The sequence below is a fragment of the Protopterus annectens genome, chromosome 8.part0, assembly GCF_019279795.1.
Source record: "Protopterus annectens isolate FY-2018-M chromosome 8.part0, PAN1.0, whole genome shotgun sequence".
Lineage (NCBI taxonomy): Eukaryota > Metazoa > Chordata > Ceratodontiformes > Protopteridae > Protopterus > Protopterus annectens.
In genome coordinates this window covers 316,463,688-316,477,524 of record NC_056741.1, presented here as the reverse complement: position 1 = coordinate 316,477,524, position 13,837 = coordinate 316,463,688, and the positions used below count along the sequence as shown (strand labels likewise).

At 42.4% G+C, this 13,837-nt stretch overlaps 1 protein-coding gene across 1 annotated transcript in view; it reads right to left on the bottom strand.

The window, feature by feature from the left end:
• Window positions 1-13,837, bottom strand: part of SMG5 (SMG5 nonsense mediated mRNA decay factor) — a 2,571,376-nt gene that overhangs the window by 1,353,080 nt on the left and 1,204,459 nt on the right. The window contains exon 12 of the mRNA XM_044079814.1: window positions 573-1,268. Coding sequence (XP_043935749.1) covers window positions 573-1,268 — 696 coding nt within the window. The remainder of the gene's footprint in view (window positions 1-572; window positions 1,269-13,837) is intronic.

Here is a 13,837-nt window from a genome sequence, read left to right as displayed (position 1 = left end):
TAAGATATCATACTGAATGAATGCCACTAATGTAAAGATGTATTTAACCTGAATAGCTTGCCATTTACTGTTTTCTATCAACACTTATGATTCCAGAGATATGAATATTTGTTTGAACTGTAAGGTGATAACTTCATTTTTTTAAAGGTTCAAGCCACACTTACTGGGAGTTAAAATATACATTTATCAAACACATATTCATATATATATATATATATATATATATATATATATATATATATATATATATATATAATTTCTCTTTTTTGCTACTGTTGAGCTTTCTTTTGCTTTAAACAATCAAAGGCAGACAAAATGTACGGAGAAGGCAGAAGTTTAGACAATCAAACATACAGACAAATTTAAATCTGCGAGACAAGCTCTGAAGCACTGGAACTCTTCAGCTGTTTCTGTTGTTTTATGTCACATTAAGTTTAAGAACTAGTTTCATAGTTTAATATTTAAAAAAAAATCTGTCCTAAAACATCAGGCTAAGTGGCATTTATTTTAATTTGTAGGAAAACTGCTAAAATCAGGAAAGTCTTGTGAAAAGGATGGTTAATACTACTTACCATACTCCGCTGTACTTGGTTCTGTCACATCTCCATTGACAAAAGGTTTTACTTCAACTGGATCCGAAGGACAAGGATCACTGCTAGGCATCTGAAGAATATTGCTGAAGGTAGGCGCCAGTCTAAAGCATCTTTTTGTCTGAAACATTTGTGAGGACATGGCTTGCAGATTACTGGCCATGTTTGGCTCATTTGTTCCAAGTGTTCCAGGACCATTTACAATGCATTCAGAACTATCTGCTTTGCAGACCCCATTTAGTCTACAGTTTGCCACTTTCCCTGATTCCTGAATGGATTCATCAGCTAATTTTGAAATATGCAACTTATTTAATTCATTATGGTCATCCTCAATCTCTTCCAAGTCAGAACGTGACTCTTGACTGTTCATTTCAGATTCAGATTCAACATCAAAAGCAGTTTCTGCTTCCTCATCACTCTTTTCTGAGCCACCTTCAGAGTTCTCACTGTCCTTTGCCAGCTCTTCACTAGAGTCGGAGTCAAATCCCTCACTGAGATCACTCTCATCAGCTTTCTGAGGGCGCCTTCTTCGTCGAAGGTGAGAAAGGCGTAAAAACTTCTTGCTGGATTTGTTCTGGTTCTGTTTGTTCTGTACTTGCAATGTTCGAGTCTCTATCTCAGTCTCAAGGGCTGGCTCAGGCTCAACAGCAATGGAAGGTTCTTTCATTTCCAGTTCATCTAAATTAACAATAAAAGTAAAGCTATGAAAACCAAAACAGAGAAAAAATGCTTAGGTCTACTTTGTGTATCTTTGTACTGTATTACATTGCATTCCAATCACTTAGGAACAGTGTACTCTTAGATCAAAGGCATGTAGAAATAGTTTACATCTGCTTTCTGATCTCCGTGCATTCTCTTACTATACTATACAACACTTCTAAACTGCTTGACTTCAATAAATCGTAAGTGTTAAAGTGCTACAATGGAAAGCTGGAGACCCTGGTTTTAACCACTGTGGCCTGACTTGCATTTTATGCGACTCAAAGCAAGATGCAATTTCCTTTGTGCTTCCACAACAATGTTGAGAAAAATACCACTGCAGATCCCAGGACCACCATAAAAACTGTTTGCCCTTCTGGCATGGCATTTGCCCTTGCATTCACATCACTTTCGGTCAGGAAAAAATGTAGCTGGGTTGCCCACAAATCTAAGGCAGAATACAAGAAAAAGGTAACCAAGGAGATGACACATTATCACACAAGGCATTTAAAAACATTAGGAAGTACAAACAAACATCTGCTTGAAAAATGTAGGATGAGGAGTAGTACAAGAAAACCAGGAAGCAATGAGGGGGAAGCATTACACATTCAAAATGTTCATCTCTGTTTTTACTAAAAAACAAATCATTACAGTATCAACTTTGTAAATGCAAGAAGAAATGTGGAAGAGCTAAACAGAATGAATAGTAAGCAGAAAAGAGGTGAAAATGAGTTACACATGCTAAGGACAGAGCAGGCAAGGAGGACATAATCTGCCACAGCCCAAATACTTGCCATCAGTTAGCAATGCTCACTTGGGTCCTTGTCAAGGCTGTGTAATCTTTTCAAAACAGTTTAAGCAGGTGTGCAAGGCAATCTTCATGAAGTATGGCATCCTCCAACCCAAGTGTAATGGATTTACTGCACATCATCAAGTCAAACGCATAAGAAATACCCTGACTAGGAACATAAACTTCAGTGGTTTAAAGGGACAGTTATATCTCAAGGAGGATACCACTGCTCGACAAGTCTCCCTCATCCATGTAAAACAAAGCCCATCCCGCTCCACATACAAACACAACTTGAATCTATGGATGAGAAACAGAAAAGTTTCACAGAGGCTGTCAGCTGTACTATTAATCGGCAGACAAAGCTCCTAAATGCTTTATCCCAGGCATGGCTCCCCTCAAATTATCTATGGCATGATTCCAGTTATTTTCATTAGGGGTAATGCATTATCGACCGTAGGATGGGTACGGCCAATCTAACTCCAAATGGGATAGGTTACTTCAAGCACCAAAAGGGAAACTGGCTATGCTTAAATTGGCCCAAAAGGGCAGCTAAGCCTGGTACTTACTAAGAACCTATAATGTATCAGAGCAGCCATCATTACTTACACTCTAGAAAGGTAATTAAAACAATTCCACACATCATGACAACTGCAGTACTGGATGCTGAAGGCATACAACAACTGGTTGAAGAATGTCGGACTAAACATTAATTAGGACAAATGTAGAGTTTTGTATTTTAGGAATCTTCCCCATGATGAAAATCTGTATGGGTAACACAGAACTAAGAATACTAAAATAACAAAGATCTTGGTGGTAAAAATGAGCAACACGTTAAAATATAAAGTCCAAGCTATGGCAGTCAAAAGTAAAACAACGTGTACTATCAGACTAATTTTTAAGAACTTCACTGCATGGATACTCGGTAATCTGGTCAAACTTTTTGCTTCTTATGTTCAACCAGCATAGAATATAACTCCCTATTTTTTTCCTACAATAGGTGACTTATTGGTTTTGGAGAATGTACATTGTTTTTCAATTGAACTGTACAGGTTATAGGTCACATTAAAGGTGTGAAAAGTTTTGAAATGATTTATTGTGGTCTCTTTTTTTATATCACAAAAACCTGGCATTTTAACAGGGGTGTGTACACTTTTTATATCCACTGTATACTCTGTTATAGGTAATTAAGAGGAAACTACGCTTGGAATTTAGAGTACAACATGACTAACTCAAGTAACTAATAAACAGGTATTTTTTAACTAATTTTTCATTGGTGGGAAGTGGATTCACCCTCAAGATGGATAAATGTAGAAATTCATTAAGGGCAACATTTATTTCTTGGTCCATGGTTAGTCTGCATAACAATCTGCCTCTGAATGTTAGAGCGATTCATTAACTCATTACAGCCGAATGCACTTCTAGGCAATTCTGCAGTTAACTTCTACTGATGCTTCCAGGCATCAAACGTTGCTTGTTCATATATGCAACAATAATTCCAAAACCATGCTGCATACAAGGTATCAGAAGATTTCAACATAAAACATACATGCTCGCAAACAGAACTGTATCGATATTTGGCTTCTGTCTAATGCAGCTAAAAAGATATTGTATTTGTATACTGCTTATTTGTAGTGTAATTTTCATATTTCTCTAAATATCTCAACATTCAGGTAACAGACAGAAATGCATACCCCTACATGAAAGCGGAAAGCTGTTTGAAGAAAATCCTGTTGGCAGTACGTGTCTTGTCTGAATGTTTACTGATATCCTAAGCTGTTTATACAACACTACAAAATTAATGTTCACTGCAATTATTTTGGCTTGTAAAATCCAATCTAAAGCATCAAACTGCATGAATGCCACTAATGCAGAGATTAAATTTATTCTGAATAGTTTGCTATTTACAGTTTTATGGTTCTAGATATGAATATTTGTTTGAAGTGTAAGGTGATAACTTCATTTTTTAAAGGCTCAAGCCACACTCACTGGGAGTCAAAAGTACATAGTTATCTATAAACTAAGAAATACATGGCTCCACAAAACAATTTGCCTAGGAAGATACAGTTTATAGGGTGTTAACCAGCTAAGGTTGACAAGGAAATCCCACATCATGCAATATGACGGATGGAAAGCTAAGGGGCATTGAAGTATGACCCAAGGTAATGAACATCTGGACGAATCACAAGAAAAGAAAGAGATGTTCAGTGAAAAGCCAATATGTGGGGTGCTGATCACTATAGTATATCTATATATATATTATACTTAATGAAGCGGAAATCGGGTATCAAGCAATCTGCTGATGGCACAACAGCTGATAAGTTGGGAATAAGCCTTCAAGAGATATAAGTGCTAATCTAAGATACAGAATTATCAGTAAAATAGATCTACAAAAGACTGAAATCTGGGAGGAAATATCCTATCTTAAGTTAGTTAGCCAAAGATGTGCTTGTACTGAAGGATGAATGGTGGTGAAATAGTTACTCTTGGGAAGCGGGGTGTCTCTTGTCCAACCAACAGGGATGCTAAGACCACAACTGAATACTATGTATAGCTAGTTCTGAAGAATTTACTGAGATGTGAACTATCAAAGTAGGAAAAAATGTGCAAGATGAGTGCTCTTACAACAAAGAAAGGGTGAGTGGCTGAAGCATTAAGACAGGCTAAAATTCATGGGTGTGTTTTCTAGAGATCAAGGGATTAAAGGGACAAAGTCCACTTACTCAACTGCCATCAGCCAAATGGGGTGGAGAAAGGCACAAAGAAAGACAGGACATATACTGAAAAAAAAGTTACTTACGTTTTTTTTTTTTTTTTGGGGGGGGGGTGCTACCTTTTTGCACAGCAACAGTGGCACAGCTCCAGAACAATAAGAATGTGCACAAGCTTGTGGTAATGTTCTGGAACAATGCAACAGAAGCAGTGGTAGAATCTTAGGACACTTAATTTCAGAAACAGGTGTAGTATGCTGTAAAGGAAAGTTGTGTAAAATCTTACCATAACCATAGATGTCCGTCTCTTCCATGTTGCAGTATTCTACTTGTGGGTTTACCCTTCTTCCTCTACAGTTTGTCCGGCCAGGTTTCCAAAAGATTTTCAGTCCCTCTTGGTGCGTTGGATGTCTGACGTGGCTGCAGGAACGTGGGCCATAAAAGTGACGTCTGCACGCACCAGCCCTCAGAACATAAGAGCCCCAGTTGAGGCAGTCCTGTAAGAGCATAGCCTGTTCAATATCAGCCCGAAGAGCAAGTGCAGTCATACAAGCGGGGAAGGTGGATGGGAAGGAATATTGCAATATGGAAGAGAAGGACATCTATGTTTATGGTAAGATTCTACACAACTTTCCGCTGTCCTTCTATTCTAATGTTTTAGTATTCTACTTGCCGGTGTGCAAAAGCTCACTTAGGATTGGGAAGTGGCCTAGATGAAGTTTCCAGGAATCAGTGTAGGATAGCCCTGGCAAATCCTGCCCTGGCTCTGGAGATATGGTCCAGTTTTGTAGTGTTTAGTGAAGGTATGAACTAAGGACCAAGTGGCTGCCTCAAGTATGGAGTTGGTGTCTAACCCTTTTAAGAAGGCTCCAGAAGAGGCCATGGCTCTGGTGGAGTGGGCCTTGACATTGCCCTTCAAGGTCCTACATGGTGTAGGTAGCAGAAGGAAATGGCCCGGGTGATCCAGGCCGAAATGGTCTGTTTGCTCCCAACTTTCCCCAAGACCCTGGGGTGGAAGGAGACAAACAGCTGGTCTGATTTCCTAAAGGGTTTGGTTTTATGAAGATAAAACCTAAGTTGTCTGTGGATGAATAGGGAATGTAGTGCACTCTCACTATCCCCCTTTGGGATAGGGAAGAAGGTGGGCAGGTGGATGGGCTAGTTCAAGAATAGGTTATTCACTACTTTGGAATGAATGACAGGTTTGATCTGAGGGTCACCCTGTCCAGGTGGAAGAGTAGGAAAGGTGGTGTAACCATAAGAGCTTGCAATTCTGAAACCCTTCTGATGGAAGTCAGAGCTACCAGCAAAACAGCTTTCCATGTGCAAAATTTTAAAGTTAACTTGTCTGCTGGCTCAAAAGGGGCTAGAGTGAGTTTTTCTAGAACATAGTTTAGGTCCCAGGGAGGGGGAGACTGTTTCCTGGGTGGTCTTAAGTGTAACACACCTTTGAGGAAGAGTTTGGAAGGGAGTCTCGATGCAAGAGTTGGATCCAGGGGGAGGCAGGCAAAGATAGCAGACAGGTGTGCCTTCAAAGATGATTAAGGCAACCTTGTCTGCATGAGTACACACAGGTATGATAGGATGACAGGCATATTGCTTTCAAGCGGGTCCAACTGTCTTTTGTGGCAGCAAATAGAAAAACCTTTTCTGTTTAGAGAGACAGGATTTCCTTATGTTGGGTTTTCTGGCCTCCTGCAGGACAGCGAGCATGTCCTTGTCATATAGGTGTCTGAAGGGGATCAGGATCCTATCAGCCACAGGATGAGGTACATGGATTGCCACTGTGGGTGTATGTGAGTCCCCTTGTTCTGTGTGAGCAGGTTCATTGAAGGGGGTAACTTGTGGTGACTGCCCTTGCACTGGTGAAGAAGAGGGAACCAGTGCTGTCTTGGCCAGTAGGGAGTCACCAGCAAGATTTTGGGAGAGTCCTGCTGAACTTTCAGCAAGACCTTTTGGATCAATGGGAAGGGGGGAATGCATACAAGAATTTCCCCTTCCAGGTTATCGAGAAGGCATCTGTTGCTAATGCCTTGGGGTCTGGTGCCCTGGTGCAGTCGCCAGGAAGCTGCTTGTTTATGAAGGAGGCGAACAGGTCTATTGTGGAATACCCCACCTGCGGACCATAGTCCGGAAAACATCTCTTTGCAGCATCCATGCGTGGTTCTTTGAAATGGTTCTGCTTAGGTAATCTGCCTGGGAGTTGTGCAGGGATGGGATGTAGGCTGCCTGAAGGGTGATCCCCTGTGAGGGAGCCAGTTCCCATGCCGTACAGCTAGTCTGCATAGGAGGTAGGATTTGGTCCCTCCCTGCTTGTTGAGATACCACAGGACTGTGGTGTTGTCTGTGAATATCTTTAGAGGGCCCTGCTCTAGGTAGGGCTGGAAGGCGTGCAGAGCAAGGAGGATGGCTCTCATTTCTCTCATGTGTATGTGATCTAGTTTATGTCCATCTACAAATCTTGTACTCTCCTTATTCCCAGAGTTGCTCCCCAGCCCAGGTCTGAGGCATCTGTGCACATGGTCTGGGAGGGAAAGGGAGTTTACAGAGGCAGTCCTGGGTTTTGGGCTACCTGAGCCACCCACCATCTCAGTTCCTGAGGGAAGCAGTGTGATCCTGAACTCTAGAAGGTTGAGAGTGTTGGGTCCACACTGACCGGAGGTACCACTGAAGTTTTCTCATGTGCATCCTTGCTAGGGGCAACATGGGAATGGTAGCTGCCATGTAACCTAGAAGCCTCAGTTCTGCTGATTGTAGAGCAGTAAAAAGGTGGTTTTGGAGGTCATACCACCTTTTCTGCTGGAAGAAAGGCTTTCATGAGGTCTGTCCTGATCCTCAACCTAGGAAGACAATATCCTGCGTGGGGTTGTGACGGGATTTTGGGAAGGTGATCAAGAACCCTAGAGACTGTAGGATTACCAGAAGGTCCTGGGAGTAGCAGAGAAGAGTTTCCTTGTCTTTTGCCTGAATTAGGAGGTCAACTAGGTAAGGGAATAACTGGATTCCCTTTTTCTCTGCAGTAAGCAATGACTGGGGCCAGGCATTTTGTAAATATCCTGGGGGCAGTAGAAAGCCCAAAGGGCAAGGCACAGAACTGAAAGTGAGATGAACCTGCCAGGAATCTCATGCATTTCCTGAAGGTGGGCTTTATCAGTATGTGAAGGTAAGCATCCTTTATGTCCAGGGTTGCCATGAAACCCTGGGAAGGATGAGTGGAAAGAAAATAGGTATGGTGAGCATCTTGAAAGTAGGAACTTTGAGGAAGGGATTGAGGCATGAGAGATCTAGAATCAGCCTCCATGGTCCTTCCTTTCTGGGTACCAAAAAGATTCTGGAGTACAATCCTTTCTTTTTGCTCGAGTAGGGACTGGTTCTATGGTGCCTTGTAGTAACAGGGTTTGCAAAACCTGACGGAGGAGGGGTAGTTGACTGGGAGGAGGCTCTGGTATGCCCAGTCTTGATTGGGGGGATCCAGGGCATGAAGCAGCTGTCCTGTATGACAGACAGAACCCATTTGTCTGTGGTAATGAGTGACCACACAGGGAGACAGTGAGAGAGACGGGCAGATAGGGGTATGGATGAGGGGGTGTTGAAAATTTGGCAGGAGCCAGACACTACCTGCCCTGGCAGGAAAGGGGGGCTTTTGGCTGGAAGACTGAGAAGGCTTCTAGGGGGTCTTCTAGGCTGGTGGAGCTACAGGCCTGGAAGATTTCCTGATAAACTGTGTCTTTGCTGGGTAGTTCCTCTGGAACTTTGGAATAGGTGAGACTAAGATATGTTTTAGGTGCTGTAATTCTTTTCCTTTCTGTTGTAAGGATTTAAACAGGTCAGCCACTTTTGCACCAAAAAGGGGTGAGTGATCCAAAGGTGCATCAAGGAGTCTGGCCCTGAAATCCTCTGGGAGAGGCTGAAGCTACAGCCATGAATACCTCCTTAGTACTGAAGTTGATGCAGCTGACCTGGCTGAGGGTTCAGCTGCATCATAACTGCATGTCAAGGAGTGTTTATTGACTTGAGAGATGAGTGCTATCAGTGAAGACAAGGAGGCCTTGGCTGCACAATCAGGGATGTCATCTAAATCTATAGTAGCTTTGTCCAGCAGGGCTACGGAGTATTTGGCCATATGAGTTTGGTAGTTGATGGCTCTAAATGACAGGGTAGCAGAAGCATAAATTTTCTTTCCCAATCTCTCCGTAGTCTAGCTGTCTTTATCAGCAGGGAGGATAATAGTGATAGGAGAGAGCGTGGAGGCCCTGTCTGTAGAGATGGAAATAGTGGCAGGATCAGCAGAAGGGTACTTAGAGAGAAAATTCTCCATCTCAGGGACTTTATAGAGTCTGTCTGCTCTACATGGGGCTGGAGGTTGGGAGTCCAGGTTAATGGAGGCTGAGGCAAAAGCATCCAAGAATGTAGGTTGAAAGGGGCATGGCAGAAGGACTGGGAGAGTCCATTTGAATAAGGTCATAAAACCTTTTTTGTATATCAGACATATCCGAGGATTGGCACTTAAAGTAGTCTTTCATCTTATTAATAGTTTCCCTAAAGGTAAGGTCCTCTACAGGGGAGTCAGGTTCAACACAGCCCTCCCCAGGAGATCCATATCCCAGGGGGGGGATGAGATCTGGGAGGAATAAGAAAGAGTGCCTTCAGAAGAATCAGACAATTCCTCTTCTTCTGGCTGATCTACCCTCCTTTCATGGATGAGAGATCTGGGACTAAGGAGGGGAGGAACAGTGGCAAAGGGTTCTGCAGAAGGCCTAAGGACCATAAAGGCATTGAACAAGCTTTGGCTGAAGGCAAACCAATCCAGCGTGCTTGCTTTCAAGGGTTGGAGTAAGGGGTCTGTTTTTTTTTTTTGCTTTTTCTTTAAAGGCCTCACTGGAATCTGGCTAGGAATAGGCCTTGGGTCAGGTGTCGGGATGGTGGAGGTGGCACCCGATGGGCCCAGAGTGAATGCTGGTTCCCCTGGCATCTAAAGCAGGCACCAGTAAATCCTCTGTGGATGCACAGTCCACTCAAGATTGTGCAGCTTCCTCGGAGGTACCCGCTTTATCTACACCAGTGGATGCCGGATCCTCAGCCAAGCCAACATCGGCTACAGACAGGTACGGCAGACAGAGGAGCTGCAGACGTAGTAGGCTGCAAGGACTTGGCCCTCTTCCTAGGCAGTTCAGACGGGGCATTGGGCACGGCCTCCATCCCTAACACTATTTATTTCAAGTACCGATTGTCTAAATAGAAATGTAAGGCATGTAAAAGGCAGCATAAGGTCTTACGGACAAACAATTGGCAAATAGCGCAGTTCTTGTGGTTATGTTCCTTGCCTAGACAAAAGAGACACTGGTCATGGGTGTCTTTGTGGGGAATCTGCCGACCGCACTTGCCCTTACTGGATGACATAAAAAGACTATAATTAAAGTAAGACTGAAAGAATCCTCAATGGGGTACTTAACTGAATCTTTTTTCGATCTGACGTCCGGGAGAAGCAGGAGTACCTGGCGTATGACTGGCAGCTGAAAAGTTCTGAGGGCTGGTGCATGCAAAAGTCACTTTTATGGCTCACGTTCCTGCAGCCATGGCAGATGTCCGACTCACAAAGAGGAACTGAAAATCTTTGGAAACCTGGCCAGACAAACTGGAGAGGAAGAAGGGTAAACCCACAAGTAGAATACTGCAACATTGGAATAGAAGGGCATCATACCAGAGACTGCAGAATTCAAAGAGCTTAAAAAGAACCCTGGAAGGACACAATATGGGAAGGAAAGGGAAGAAGCGGGCAGCTGAATGTTACATACCTGTAGCAATAGGCATACCTAGCAAAAAAAAAAAAATGTATACTTACCAAAAAGACTGACCTGTGTTGCCTGCTTTTCATCTGGTATGGGATTGTCAGATCCAACCTCTGCACTATCTCTACAGCTTCACAGATCTACTACTCAGACTCTTCCCCTACCCATAACTCTATGCACTCTACCTTAGTACCTCAGACCAACTTTGCCCCCACAGGTTAGAAATTTTCAGGTATAACAACCTTTTTCAAAAGTTGATCACAAACTTAATGGGAACCTTTTAGGAGGGGATCATAGTCTGATAGGACTGTTCATAGATAAGAGTCCACATGACAAGCATTCCATCACCAGAAGCCAACAGATTAGAATTTGAAAGGGAGCAGGAAGGAAAGAGGTTGAACTAGACAAAAATCAGAGAACACAGATCCAGCATTATGGTAACTATTTTATTTATTTATTTATTTATTTTACATTTGTTGACCGGGATAGTCCGACTGGATGCATGTCCATTTTCAGCGGAGGCCCGGGGAGAAAAGCTCCAAGAAAAACAATTACTATTACAAGGTAACAATTAGTATTACAGATACAGTACATACATTGGATACATGCTTTAAGAAGCTCTACAAATTCCAAAATTTAAAGAGAATACCGGTCTGGTTTAAAAAACGTAGCTAACCTAAATGACAGTTTTTAAATCATACTATACTGGAGTTAATCAGGTTTGGTACATTGACATTGCCAGTTTAGTGTCAAATATTGTTAGAGTCTTACCTTAAATTGACTCAGGGTGGTAAGTAAAGTAATATCAGCTGGGAGTGAGTTCCAGGATCTACCTGCAGAGTTGGCAGAGAGAGACTCACCAGCTGAGTTATTACTTTTGATAGATTGTACTAGCACAGTCTGTCAGAAGATCGAAGAGGCCTTGGATTGTTATAGGGAGTGATAACGTTTTTAAGTGCAGGAGTATTGTCTAGGTTGTAAAGAACTTTATAAGCCATAATCAGGTGATTATACTGGATTAAGCTGGGTAGTTCTAGCCACCCAAACTGGATTAGACTGATGCAGTAGTGTATCCTATAAGGCAGACCAGTAGCAAATCTGGCAATGTGATTGCAGCAGATGGAGAGTTTATTAAGAACAGTCTTGTTTAGATTAGAGAGTAGGGGGGATATGTACATGAGAGTTGAAAGTGGGTGAGAGCGAGCTATGGCAATTCTAGCAGGTGGGGTTAAGAAGGCTGTTATCCTGTAAAGTGATCCTAATTTTTTTATTGATGGTTTTAATGATCTGATTAACATGCAGGTCTAATTTAAGATTGTGTGGAGTCTGCATGTCCTCCCCGCGGTTGGGTAGCGTTCGAAAGACATGTGTGCGTAAAATGGGCGTTTCTTCGTTGAAGGCTGGGCGTCGAGCCGGCACCTCGGTGATTCATAAAAATCTACTGCCAATCATTAGCAGACTGGAGTTCTGCTGTGGCGACCCCTTACCAGGAAAAAGCCGAAAGACAAACAACAACAACATCATCTATGATAACACCTAGAGTAGCTTTGTAGAGGTGTCTGGGGAGATTATAGTCCCATTATTAGATTTTATGGTAAAGGTAAATGCAGTGGACTTAAGAGATGGTTAGAAAAGTAATAGTTTTTTTGGGGGGGGGTTTAGGATCAGACGATGACCAGAGAGCCAGTTTTCTATTATGTTGAAGGTGTTCTGGGTAGCTGACCATAGTTCAGTCTGGGATGTGGCTGAGCAGATTAGGGTGGAGTCATCAGCGTATTGGATACAGCTGACTTTTGGGAGAACAGTATAGAGGTCATTGATGAAAATGGAAAACAGAAGGGGCCCTAGTATGGAACCCTGGGGTACCCCAAGTGAGTTAGGTAGGAGGGTTAGACAGTGTGTTTTGTCAAAGGACAGCCTGCTGTCTGCCACTCAGATAAGATTCAACCCATTGAAGGGCTTTAATATCTAGACAATGTTTTCAGGGTATGGATTAGAAGTTGGTGATCAACCATATCAAATGCCTTGGAGAGATCCAAGAAGAGGGCAGAGGATATTTTATTATGGTTGCAATTATGATTTATAGTGTTTGAGAAGGCTAAAATGGCTCAAGTAGTGCTGTGGTGTGGTCGGAAGACATGCTGGGAGTCTGCCTGGAGTCTGCCATAAGGTTATTATGAATTAGGTGGTGCAACAGTAGTCTATGAATACATTTTTCCATAATCTTTGCAAGTGGAGATAATATAGCTATTGGCCTATAATTAGATAGTTCAGTAGAGCTACCTCCTTTGTGAAATGGGATTACATAGGATATTTTCCAGATGGTGTGGATTTTGGCTTCTAGTATGGTTCGATTGATTAGTATTGAGATGGGGTAGGCAATGGCATCAGCTGCTTTTTTGTAAATACTCGGCAGGGAGTAGATCAGCAGGGAGTGTAGTTGGTTTTAATTTTTTGATCAAGGTACGGATAAGTGAAGTGGAATGAGTGAGAGTTGGTTTCTAGGGGTGGTGTCCTCAGGGCCAGGGAAGCTTGGAGGTAGTTGGCTAGCTAGGGCTTGGATCGTCTCAGTAAAGAATTGGTTAAAACTATCTGATACTTCCTCGGGAGGTTTATCAATGGTAGCTGCAGGGGTCGGGGTAGAAGTCTGTCCAGAATGTAACAGTTTATTTAAACCTGACCAAAACTTCTGAGGGTTGTTTTGATTTATTTGCTGTAAATTACAGTAGTAGGTTTTTTTTATCTTGTAAAATGGATTTTTTTAGTCTCGTTCCTTGATTGCCTATATTTAATGTGATCTTGGGGGTCTTTTGTGGTACACCGTAATGCCGATGCTTTGTTTCTAAGGGTGATTTTTAGTTTGGATTCTTTTGTAAGCCATATCACAGTTTTTCCCTTAGTTCTTATACAGTGAACACGTACGTGCATGAGAGTCAAGGATCTCAAGGAATTTGTAAACTACTGCTGCTTCTAAGCAGAGGTGTTTTAGAATTGATCACTTACAGGAGTTGGGTACCTGCTGGAATTTGGCAGGGTTAAAGTTCTTTTTGTTTCTTACCATTTTGAATATGGGTTGATGGGGGTGAATGGCTTTATGCTTGATTATGTAAGGTGAGAAGGTGATCATTTAAGTCACCAGGGAGGGTCCCAGAGGTGTACAGTTGGGGGTGACTATTAATAAGTATCCATTCGAGTAGGCTTTCTTTGTGATTAGGTTTACCTATCCTGGTAGGGGTAGTTATATTTGTGTGACGGCATGCA